Source organism: Felis catus, chromosome E2 (assembly GCF_018350175.1).
Source record: "Felis catus isolate Fca126 chromosome E2, F.catus_Fca126_mat1.0, whole genome shotgun sequence".
NCBI lineage: Eukaryota > Metazoa > Chordata > Mammalia > Carnivora > Felidae > Felis > Felis catus.
The window spans coordinates 15,051,271-15,063,720 of NC_058382.1; the positions used below are offsets into that span (position 1 = coordinate 15,051,271).

The 12,450-nt window shown below is 54.6% G+C and overlaps 2 protein-coding genes across 2 annotated transcripts; one reads left to right on the forward strand and one right to left on the reverse strand.

Annotated features, from left to right (window-relative positions):
• The first annotated feature begins 9 nt into the window (after nt 1–9).
• On the forward strand, nt 10–4,291 carry CCER2 (coiled-coil glutamate rich protein 2). The gene is made up of 5 exons (XM_023245204.2): nt 10–1,929; nt 2,166–2,206; nt 2,361–2,448; nt 2,776–3,305; nt 3,949–4,291. Exons 1-5 carry the CDS (start codon nt 1,854–1,856, stop codon nt 4,036–4,038), a joined length of 825 nt encoding a protein of 274 aa, XP_023100972.2. The 5' UTR covers nt 10–1,853; the 3' UTR covers nt 4,039–4,291.
• Nucleotides 4,292–4,339: 48 nt separating this feature from the next.
• Nucleotides 4,340–12,354, reverse strand: NFKBIB (NFKB inhibitor beta). Its single transcript, XM_004001636.6, is given in 7 exon segments — nt 4,340–4,489; nt 5,208–5,468; nt 5,558–5,646; nt 6,528–6,599; nt 6,602–6,860; nt 6,940–7,045; nt 12,059–12,354. Coding segments are annotated over 7 exon segments (1,062 nt in total). The 5' UTR covers nt 12,238–12,354; the 3' UTR covers nt 4,340–4,393.
• Between the last annotated feature and the right edge of the window lie 96 nt (nt 12,355–12,450).

A 12,450-nucleotide genomic window follows, 5' to 3' on the forward strand; every position in this document is an offset into this window, starting at 1 on the left:
AGCCCCCAGAGCACACGGAGGGCAACTTGGGGGCCACCTCAGGAACTGACAGGGTGCGAGGCCTCTCCCTTGCTCTAGGACGAGGGGCACCTTGCACTGACCCCAGTTTCAACCTCACTCCCCCGTCTCCACTGCAGGGGGTTGGGGGGGGGGGTCCAGTAGGCAGCACAAACTCCACGAAGCAGAACTCGTTCTTCCCCTCGCTGTGCCTTCCCAGTTCTTCAGGCCACAGCCCTTCGGTCACTCTCTGCTCCCTCCCCTCGTGCCCACGTAGGTCAGACCCTGGCGGCTCCTTCTCCAAACCATTACCAGAATCCACCCTTACTCTTTTCCTCCCCGGTCCCTCCCTGGTCCCTCCCCGGTCCTGTCCACTGTTTTCTCCCCATCTGGAGAGTCACGACAGCCCCTCCACCATCTCCTCGCTCCCCCGCCCCCACGCAGCCAGAGCGACCCTGCGGACACCCATGTCTGGTCACATCCCTCCCCCGCTTGGAGCCCTCGTGTAGCTCCATCTCAGGGGAAAGGACAGAGCTGTCCCCGTGATCCACAGAGCCCCGCGTGGTCTGCCCCCTGCCTTCCATTTCAACCCACCTCCTCTCTCTCGTGCTCTGATCTTGCTGTCCTAACTCTGCAGACTCATTTTTTTTTTTAATTAATCTTTATTTATTTTTGAGAGAGAGAGAGAGAGAGAGACAATGTGAGTGTGGGGGAACAGGGAGAGAGAGGGAGACACAGAATCTGAAGCAGGCTCCAGGCTCTGAGCTGTCAGCACAGAGCCCGACGTGAGGCTCAAACTCACGAACCACGAGATCATGACCTGAGCTGAAGTCAGACGCTTAACTGACTGAGCCGCCCAGGCGCCCCAGTCTGCAGACTCATTCTTGACTCCGACCTTTGGGCTGGCTAGTCCCTTCTGTGGCTACTCTTCCCCTCAATCTTGTGTGATTGCCTCCATTTTATGACTCAGGCCTTAGCCCACATATCACCTCCTCAGAGAGGACTTCCCTGGCCGGCCAAAGGAAAAGCCGCTCGCACTGTGTGATGCAGGCGTCTGCGGTCATTTCCTCCTTCCTTATAGGCGCGGAGTTGAGCGTTGTGTCTTCCCCTTCTCAAATGTCGGCCCCAAGAGGACGGGGAAGTTTGCCTGCTTGTTCACTGCTGTCACCCGGGCTTTCTGAGAGGGCGGGGCATATAGTAGGTGCTCAATAAAAGCTACTGGACTGAGGGTGCTGGGACGGGTGTAGTTCCCAGGGCCAGACACTGTCTAAATGAACTTACGCACCCGTTATGTATTTACCCCTCACCTGTGGGGCAGGTGGCCACCCGCGCTGTCTCACAAAGCATAAAACCAATCCTAGAGAGGTCTGGCAGTTTTCCCAGGCTGCACAGCTGGCCGTGGTGGAGCTGGGATTCAGGCGGAGCCCAGCCACCACCTCTGCGGAAGTAAGTTTAGGACCTCCAAATCTCCAGATGAGGAAAAGGCCAAAGAAGGGAAGGAGTTGCCTGAGGTCTATCTGTGAATGGCTGCCGCTGGATTCGAACTCAGGTCGCCCTCCCCGTGCAGCCTTAAGCTCAACAGACCGTGTCTCTCGTGTCTCTCTGGGGGAAGCACCCTCCCTCCATGCTGACGCTCCGGGACCATTAGCTGGAAGAGGAGCGGGTGCGGGACGTGGGTCTCCATGAATTATTGAGGGTCTCCGGCAGGTGGCCGCCCGGCAGCTGTCACCCCAGCGCGGGCGGGGAAGGGGCGGTGATGACGTCACTTCCTCCCCCGCGGGGCCACTGGCGCGGGTTATAAGGAGCTGCCGCGCCATCCCGCGCGGCGTCGAGCACCCTGGTCCCGACGCCCCACCATGCAGAGCCGCGGGCCCGCCTCCGTGCTGCTGTTGCTGCCGCTGCCCCTGCTTCTGGCGCTGCTGCCGGGGGCCGGTGAGTGCCAGGAACTGGAGAGGGCACCTCTGCGGCCAGCTCAGGGACCAGGGACTGGGGGTGTGGGGGGCGGGAACGGTGCACCCATTGGGGTTGGACTAGAGACTTCACGGGCTGAGCTTCCAGGTAGGGACGGTGCACCTGGCAGGTAGGCTGGGGAGAGGACCGTGGATCAGCACCGAGGACAGTGCCCGCGGGGTACCGAGGGTACCAGCACCCATCTCCTTCCTCCACAGCCACCGCTGCTCCCTTGGCGCCAAGACCTTCCAAGGAAGAGGTGAGGAGTGCAGACCCCTTGCCCTGCCTCATCTTCCCCAGACCCTGGCCCTCCCTGACCGGCCTCCATGATCATCTCCCTCCCAAACTTCCCACTGCTCTCATTCCCCCCGTCTGCCCTACCCTCAACCTCCCCTCTGACCCTTCACGCCCAGCTGACCCGCTGTCTGGCAGAAGTGGTCACAGAAGTGCTGACGCTGGGCCAGGCCCAGAGAAGCCCCTGCACAGCTCTCCTCCACAAAGGTAAGGAGGGCCCAGGCCCCAGAGCCTCTCGGGAGCCCCCACCCCACCCGGGGTTCCGGCCGGGGCTGCCTGGAGGAAAGGTGGTCTCATCCCAGGGCCCCCTTGCCTGGGCTGGCACGGCACGCCCGGTGTCCCGTCCGGCCTCCAGCCCCACCCTGGGGGGGTCCCTGCAGAGGTACGGGATGGGGGCAGAGAACATCCCCCAGACCTGACCCTCCTCTCCCGGTTTTGGGCAGCCCCCCTGTGGGGCCTCGGGCAGGCCCCAGAACTCCTCCAGGTCCGGTTCCGATTCTGCCGCACAGAGAGCATCCTCTCTCTTTCCACCAGAGATGTGTGAGACAGAGCCCTACGGCTGTGTGTCCACCAAAGAGAAAGGCCTGCTGGTTGGGGATTTCAAGAAGCAAGAGGCTGGGAAGATGAGGTCCAGCCAGGAAGCGAGGGATGAGGAAGAGGCAGCCGAGAGGGCCCACAAGTCTGAGGTGCGGGAACAGACCATCCGCGAGCAGCTCCATAGCCGGCTCCACCAGGAGGAGGAGGAGGAGCAGGAGCGGGAGGAGGAGGAGGAGGAGAGGAAGAAGAGGGGGCCCGTGGAACCCTTCGAAGGCCCGTGGAAGCGGCGCCCAGAGGGTGGAGGGGGGCCCCACAAGCGAGTGGCAGAGCAGGCCAGTGACGAGGAGACAGCCCAGTTTGAGGCCGAGGAGAAGGGTGTGCAGGTGCTGGGCACGGGCCACGGCCTGTGGCAGGGGGCCGAGGCGGGTGGAGGAGAAAGGCACGAGGACTCGCCGCATCACCACCGCCTCCACCAGCCAGAAGCCGGGCCCAAGCAGGAGGAGGAGGAAGAGGCTTCCGAGAGGGAGGTGAGTGGAGGCCACGGGCAAGCGGGGTAGGCCAAACGGCCAGTGGAGTCGACCACCAAATGGGTACCAGTTGGGCCGTAAACGGCCACTGTCCACCACAAATGGACCATGGTGACCGGAACGGACACCAGGACTAGGCAGCGACTTCCGAGCAAGGCCCCTGCTTGGCCAAGATGGCTTCCACACCAAGAGTACAGTAACCAAGATGGCCACCAGAATCGCGCGGAAGCGTCCGAGTTAGCCGCCACCGTAGTCAGTAACGCGCCGTCTGGCCACGTGAAAAGTGGCTGCCGTGCTCGGTTCGCTGGACCACAGGTGGACACCAGTGCTGGGCCGTGGAAAGAAAGACGTCCCCGTGACTGGCGGCAGCAGCCTAACCGGCCAGCACCTCACAAATGGGTCAGGGCCCCTTTACTAGCCCCACCTGCTGTCGTTGGCCGTGGCGGTCCACGCAGACTGCACCGCTGGCCACGCTGGCCAGTCTAACTCTTCCACTGCGGTCACCACCGCGGTCCGTGGGGCCTAGAGGACCGCTGCCGGCTGCCGGCATGCAAACTGACATGGCCCACATTCATGGGTGACTCCTGAGGGGGCCTGCCCTTGAAGGTGGGTGGGCTGATCAACCCGTTTCTGATCCCCCCAGGAGCATGACACGGTGCGGCTGGAGCACGTGCGAGATGAGCTAAAGAAGGCAACGGAGCTTCTGGGGGAGGAGATCAGGAGGGAGGGATGACCCCCGACCTCGCGTCCTCCTTCCTGACACACCCTATGGCTTATGACTGTTGACCCCCAAAGCTCGCCTAACACCCCACTCCGTTCCCCAGCCTGAAGGAATGGGGGCACAGGTGTGCCACGCGACCAGGCCCGAGGGGCCGAGTCTGAGCTGGGTAGAGGGGCTGGGCTCCAACCGAATCAGGAAACACCCGGCCACCCATGTAACCCACTCCAACCCTGCCGAGTGAATAAAGCACAAAGAAAACCGCTAAGGCTCATGTGGCACTTGATGTTAGACAGACGGGGACCCGGGAACGGTCTCTGGTTGTCAGAACTGGGATTTTATTAAATTGGAAATCCTATTAACAATGAGGTCAGACGGGGTCATCAGGGAGAGGTTTCGAGGCTGGGGTGGGAGGTAGCCGGTTTTGGCCGCGGCCACTGTGGACCACGATGTCGTCGTATTCGTCCTGGGGACAAAGGGGGCAGGCACAGGGGCTCAGGCGGCTGTCACCCCGCCTGCTGTCCAGCTGCTTCCACCCACCCCGACAGCTGGGTCTTGTCTCGAAGCCCCAGCTCGCCCAGTCATCCTTCAACTTCCCTGCTTAGTTTTCCACACACCACGTTCAAGGTCACCTGTGTTCTCCCACCACCACTGCCTGGGCTCCGGCCCCACTGCTTTGCCAGTACTTAGGCAGCCACAGCCACTGGGGTCTCCCTCCTCCGCCCCCTCCCTCTGCCTCTACCCAGATTCCTCGCCGCCCCCCCAACATTGTCCCTGCCCAGAGTGGGGTCTCTGCCACCTGGGTTCTCCAATGCAACCTCCTCACTGGAGGTCTCTCCCCACTGCCGCCAGGGTTGGAATCAGTGCTTCCCGGAGCCTGAGTTCTCCGACTCCTGCCCTGTGAGATCACTCCCTACGCTGTCAGCCACCACTGCCAACCAGTACCATTATCAGTCACCACGATCGAGGTCTTTTCTCTAACTCTGCCCGAGTTCCACCTCTGCCCTTGCCTTCGGTTCCCCACCACCCCTGCCCAGGTCTCCCTGCACAGCTGCCCGAGTTCTCGAATCACAGCAGCCCGAGGTCAGTCTCAACGTGCTGCCCAATGTCTCTTCTCCCCTTTCCCGTCTGCCCGTTTACCCTGACCCCCCGGCTGGGCCGCCCGGTCCTGCCCCCCCACTCACGCCCTCGTCCCCGCTGTCACTGTCGCTACTGCTGCTGCAGGGGCCGGGTCTGTCGTCCTCGTCCTCGGGCTCAGCGGCTCCATGTGCACGGAGAAGGCGGGCGAGGATGGGGTTGGGCCGGAGCGTGGCACTACCCAGTGGGGTGCGGCCACCGTACATGCGGGCGGCAGGGTCGGCCCCTGCCCTCAGGAGAAGCTCCAGCACGTCGGCTGCTTGGGCCTCCACTGCCAAGTGCAGGGGGCTCCGGCCGCACGTGGGCTCCTGCGAGGCGCAACAGAGGGGTCAGGGAGGCCCTGCCCCACTCTGGGGGCCAAGCCTCCCTGCCACATCCTCTCCCCAGGGCAGCTCACCGGTTTGTTGAGGTCAGCTCCAGCCTCCCGGAGCAGCCGGACCATCTCTGCGTCTTTGTGGATGACGGCCACGTGAAGCGGGGTATGGCCTGTGGATAGGGCGACAGGTGTCGGACATGGGGGTGAGGGGCCTGGGCCTCAAATGCCAAGGTCCCAGGAGACGGCTTTGTGGCCTGAGGAGACTGAGTTTGGGGTACAGCTCCTGATTTCCTGGGTATGTCAAAGAGGCTTCTGCAGCCCAAATGCCTACGTCTCAGTGGTCTGGAACTTACTGGGGGTGCCAATGCCCGGCTTGTGGCATGTCTGGGGCTTATGGATGAAGAGCCTGGGGGCTTTGGACAAGAGGCCTGGATCTTGGGACCAGGAGACCGAGTTTCTGGTCTTTACTTCACAAAGGGCCTGGACCCCAAATTCCTGGGTCCCGAGTAGTTGAAGGGCCTGCGACCTTGGAAGGTGGAGTGGGCCCTAGACACGGGGTCCTGGGTGATCTCAGTCCCTTTGTGGAAGGGGCTTAGGTCCAGGCAGTCGGGCTTAGAGGTAGGGGAGCCGAGACTCAGATGCCTTTTTTCTCATGAGGCCTGGCTGAGGGCTGTCCTTGAACCCAGTGTCAATCTCTGGGAACCTGGGCCTTGAGTTCCCTCGTCCCGGGCGGGCTGGGACCTGTGGCTGGTGAGAGGGCGGGAGCTGTGCCTTCAAGCTGGGCAAGCTGGACCCAACAACTGGATCTTAGTGGCTCCAGGCCTGTGGGTGACAGGTCTGGGTCCCACGTGGTCCGGGTTCCGAGTTCCACATGCCCAAGTCTCAGTAATCTGGGGCTCGAGTGGGGACCCTTCCCAATGCCTGGGCTCCTGAAGCCTCGGTATTATTCCCCAAGGGGCTGGGTCTTGAGTCAGGAGAACCGAGCCCAGAGCCAGGAATTCTCGCTCCGCCTGGGAGCCCGAGCCCTGCCCGGTGCCTGAGAACCCCTCACCCTCATAGTTTTCAGCCTCCAGCTGCAGCTTCCAATCCTCCTCGCTCTCGTCATCTTCCTTCTCCGAGTCGGGTCGGGGTACGAGGCGACAGGTAGGCGGTCGGCGTCAGAGGTGCGGTCGGGGCCCTGAGCGAGGTAGGTGTTGGGGGCTCCCCTGGCGCACCGGGGACGGGGCTGGAGTAGCACACGGGCGCAGGCGTGTGCCCTCATGCGACAGGCCAGGTGCAGTGCCGTGTGGCCCCCGCGCTCCGCCACACGCAACCCGGCACCCGCCGCGTACAACTTCTCCACTGTGGAGGCCTCCCCCAGGATGGCTGCCAGGTGAAGGGCTGTCTGCGGGAGCAGAGGGCAGGGATCAGGGGGTGCACGGAGAACCCAGTCCCAAGCCCTAAACTGTCCCCGGGGGACTCACCTGGCCCAGGTCATTCTGCAAGTCCAGGTACTCGGTGCCAGCCGCGAAGCCTAGGAGGAAATCCAGGAAGGGCTCATGCTGATGAATCACTGCCAAGTGCAATGCCCTGAAGACAAAAACAGGGAGCAGAGCATAGAAGTCTGGAACCAACTGTCAGGAATCTAGGAGGGTCAGGTCAGTTAAGTCAGCATATTTGTTTAATCAGTACTTTGGTTTTTAAAAAAATTTTTAAGTTTATTTATTTACTTTGAGAGAGAGAGAGAAAAAGTGAGAGTGGGGGAAGGGCAGAGAGAGGGAGAGAGAGAGAGAATCCCAAGCAAGCTTCTGCACTGTGGGCGTGGAGCCCGACGCGGGGCTCGAACCCACGAACCGCGAGATCATGACCTGAGCTAAAGTCAGATGCTTAACCAACTGAGCCACCCAGGAGCCCCTAATCGGTGTGTATTAAGTAGGACTTCTACTGCCTCCCAAGACGAAATAACAGGGACCAGATTTCCCTCCCATCTGAATCAACCAAAAAAATCTAACAGACTATGGTATAGGAAGCAACAGTTTTCCAGATGCTAGTCCTCATGCAATGAATGACCATGATCCCTAAAGAGGAAACAAAATGAGGTGAGCCCTTCAACTGATTGCCAAGTTTACCGTCTTGAGAGTAGACACCGCACAGAGAGGGGCCTCGCAGATTGCATACGAGGCAAGAAGGAGGGGAGGCTGGGGAAGGCAGGCAGCTAGAGTCAGAGGACAGAGAACCCAAGAGGAGAGGGCTGAACAGGGAGAGACCCTGGGGGGTCTACAGAGGGGCCTCTCGAGTATTTGGGAGAGTGCTGATTAATGCAGGGGTGTGAAGAAACCATCCAAAAAGATTAGGGAAACATGCCCATCGCTCACAGGAGACCAGGAATAATGCCTGTTCCCACCAATCAGACTAGGAAAAACCCAAGGACCTTGGGTAGAATACTCTGGAAGGCTCTTACCTCAGTTGTGGGGAATAATAAGCCCTAGATGAGGGCTGCTCAGGACCCACCCAACAAATCATGAAAGCAAAACCCCAAAGGATCAATCCGCTTACAAGTAGTTGGTTTGTTTTTTTTTAATGTTTATCTACTTTTGAGAGAGAGAGAAAGAGAGAGAGAGACAGACAGACAGAAGGCAAGTGAGGAAGGGGGGCAGAGAGAGAGAGGGAGACACAGAATCCCAAGCAGGCTCCAGGTTCTAAGCTATCAGTACCGAGCCCGATGTGGGGCTCAAACTCACTAACTGTGAGATCGTGACCTGAGCAGAAGTCAGACACTCAACCAACTAAGCCACCCAGATAGCCCGAACTGCTTACAAGTAGTTTAACTGCATCCCCAAACAACACTCAACAATATTTATAGGAATCCACAACTTGCTGGCCTAACAAGGTAAAATTCACAATATGTGGCATCTAATCAAAGATTACCAGGTAGGCAAATAAACAGGAAAACATGATCCATAATGAGAATGATCAATCCGTTGAAATTGACCCAGAAATGACCCAGATGTTGGAATTAACGAACAAAAACATTAAAAGAGTTCATTATAAGTGAATCTCAAACATTCAAAAAGTTAAGTAGAGACATGGATGATAAAAAAAAAAAAAAGACTCAAACCAAACTCCTAGTGATAAAAACTATAGCATCTGAAATGAAAAATACACTGGATGGGATTAGTAGCAGGTTAAACACCGCAGGAAAAAAAGATTAGCAAACTTGAAGACTTCACCATAAGAGCTATTCTTAATGAAACACAAGAGAACATTTTTTTTAACGTTTATTTATTTTTTGAAAGAGAGAGAAAGAGACGCACTGCGAGCAGGTAGGGGTGGAGAGAGACGGAGACACAGAATCCAAAGCCGGCTCCAGGCTCTGAGCTGTTGGCACCGAGCTAGTTGCGGGGCTTGAACTCAGAAACTGCGAGATCGTGACCTGAGCTGAAGTCAGACACTTAATTTAATTTTCCAAATCCACAGATCCAAGAAGCTCAATGACTCCCAAGAACAAGAAATACTGAAAAAAAAAACAAAAAACAAAAAAACAAAAAACCTATGCAAAGGCCCAACATAAAAGTCCTGTTCAAAACCAATGATGAAAACAAAAATCTCACACGAGCCAGAGGCAAAACTACTTGAAGTACAGAAAAATAAAAATAAGGCAAGGGAACACAATGGAGCACCACTTTCAAGTATTCAAAGACAGTCAACCCAGAATTCTTTAACCCAGCGAAAACGTCTTTCAAACGTGAAGACAAAATAATGACGCCGAGAAAACTCAGCAGCAGCAGACCCATATCGCCAAAGCAACATTAAAGGAAATCTGTGAGCAAAAGGAAAATGACATCAGACCACAATACGAACTGACAGAGGAGAATAACGAAACCTGAAAATAGTAACTATGTGGGTAAATATGGAAGATTTTTTTTCTCTTGTTACTGTAAGGCTCTTCAGAAGGTAATTTGGAAAAAATAGCTGACTGTTTAAACAAAAATACTAACAAAGTATGGGGGAGTTTAGGACACACGTGTAAGTGGAATGTATGGCAACAATGACGTCGAGGCCAGGAGGGGACAGATGGAAATATATTCTCTTCTAAAGTTCTTTCATCTTTTATCCTATGTGAAATGACATATAAGCCAAAAAAAAGCAGAAGTCAGCAAACTTTTTCTAGAAAGGCCAGTTAAAGATTTTAGGCTTTGTGGACCCTACCGTGTCTCTTTTCACCTACTCAGCTCAGCACTTGTGATACAAAAGCAGCCACTGGCAACATATAAATGACCCCTCATGGCTGTATTCCAACGTAACTTTCTTTGTGCAGTCTGAAATGTGAATTTCACGTAACTTTCACTTGCGGCAAACTATTCTTCTTCTCTTCTGATTTTTTTCAACCATTGAAAATGTAAAAACCATTCTTAGCTCACAGCCTTACGAAAGCAGATGGCTGGCCAGATTTTGCCTGGAGGCCACAGTTGGCCAACCATTTAAATAACAGAACAAAGAGAAAGTTAGTAAAGCCAGAGGGCCTGGCTGGCTCAGTCAGCAAAGCATGGTTTTGAGTTCTAGGTTGTCAGTTTGAGCCGCACGTTGGGAGTAGAGATTACTTAAAAATTTTAGTCGGTTGGGGCGCCTGGGTGGCGCAGTCGGTTAAGCGTCCGATTTCAGCCAGGTCACGATCTCGCAGTCCGTGAGTTCGAGCCCCGCGTCAGGCTCTGGGCTGATGGCTCAGAGCCTGGAGCCTGTTTCCGATTCTGTGTCTCCCTCTCTCTGACCCTCCCCCATTCATGCTGTGTCTCTCTCTGTCCCAAAAATAAATAAACGTTGAAAAAAAAAATTAAAAAAAAAATTTTTAGTCTGTTAAGCATCTGACTTCAGCTCGGGTCATGATCTCATGGCTCTTGAGTTCGAGCCCCGTGTCGGGCACTGTGCTGACAGCTCAGAGCCTGGAGCCTGTTTCGGATTCTGGGTCTCTCTCTCTCTCTCTGACCCTCCCCCATTCATACTCTGTCTCTCTCTGTCTCAAAAATAAACATTAAAAAAAATTATTAAAAAAAAAAAAAAAAGAGGGCACCTGGCTGGCTCAGTCAGAAGATCATGTGACTCCTGATCCTGGGGTCATGAGTTCAAGCCCCGCATGGGGTGTAGGGATTACTTAAATAAATAAAACTTTTTAAAAAATCAATTTAAAAAGGGACATTTGGAAGACCTTCCAAATACCTTGAAACTAAATAACATACTTCTAAATATTCCACTGGCCAAAGAAGGAATCAAAAGAGAAATTAGAAAGTATATTGAATTAAATGAAAATGAAAACAGAGTATATCAGAATTTGTGAGACTGCTAAAGCGGTACTACGGGAAATTTATAGCATGAAACACCTATATTAGAAAAGAAAGGTCTCAAATGGATAAGCTCAGCTGCCGCCTTAAGAAACAAAAAAAAAAAAGAAAGAAAGAAAGAAAGAAAAAGAACAAATTAAACCCAAAGTAAGCAAAAGAAGGGCAAGAATGAAAGTCAGAACAGAGATCAATGAAATAGAAAGCAAAAATCCAATAAAGAAAATTAATGAAACCTAAGCTGGTTCTTCAAAAAGATCACTATTTCCTGAGTGCGTATTATGGGTCAAGCACTGTTCGGTCACTGAGGACAGAAGAGTGAACACAATGAACAAAACACCCAGTACAATCCGTCACAGGGGCCTTTACAACCATTGTCCCTTCTACATGGAGTGCTCCCCCCCCCCCAAATAATTCACTGGTCTCACTTTCCTGCTTTATTTTTTCCCAAAGACCTTACTACCTTCAGACATACCGTTTCCCTGCCTTTCTTTTATATTGTTTTTCATTTTTCTGTCTTTCTTCCTTTCCTCTCTCTTTCGCTCATTCTCACTTTGTGTCTTTCTTTCCTTCTCTGACCCTTTCTTTCCTTCTTTCTCCTTTTTTCCCTCCCCGCTTCCTTCCTGTCTGTCCATCTGTCCTATCGATATACCCACCCTTGGAACGCAAACTCCACAAGGGTTTAAGCTTTTGTCTGTTTTCTTCACTGCTTTATCACAGCACCTAAAACGGGCCCTGGAACCTGGTAGTGTTCAATAAATATTTCACACGTGAACCCTGCTATAATGGAGCTTACGTTTTCTCTTTGAATGTAAGATTTTAAGATCAGTGCTCAGAAGGTAGAATCTTGGAGTCAAGGCCAAGTATTAATTTTGGAAATCTAAGTCCCAGGCTCATAAAGCAGGAGCTAAGGATCAAAGATCATATTTGGAGGTAGGAGGTCAGGAGGGGGCTGTCTGAACTACAGCTCTAACAAAGGTCTCAGGAATAAGGTCAGGAAGATCAATAGAGTTTTGGGATCAATGGATAGGGATGTGGAGCTCTCTATGAACCAGAGTTCAAGAAAGGAAGATCAGAAATTAAGGCGCTAAGATCAAAGTTGGACAGTAAATTGCTTTTACTGAGGTTAGGGCTTGGCGGTTAGGGATCAGAAAGTCAAGCATCACAAGTTAGATTCAGGAGTGAAAGGTTAGGAAGCCGGGTTCAGAGACTAATAAGGAATCAGACGTCGGATCCTTGGGCCCGGTTTGGCAGCCTAAGGTTCACTCACGTGTCCCCATCCTCAGTGACGTAGCCGAAGACGAGGGGCGCCCACGACAGACCCGGGCCCAGCTCGGCGCCCAGCCCCGGTCCTCCGGGGGCTGCTGCGTCCGGACCCAGAGAGCCCAGTCCACTGTCGCACCATTCGTCGGCCTCCGCAACTTTCCCCAAGCACGCGACCCCCGCCATAGCCCCCGACGCCTCAGGGGTCCCAGCGGCCGCCCGCCTATAACTAAGCTCTGCCTGAGGTCCTGGCGCTTCCGCCCTGCGGGGAATTCCCCAACACTCCCCCTGGTTTATCCAATCAGAGTGAGGTAAAGAGTACGCGCCCCGCCCCCTTACCACACCATGACCAATCAGAGTATTCAGATGGACCGCGACTCTCTACCCATTCCCACATTT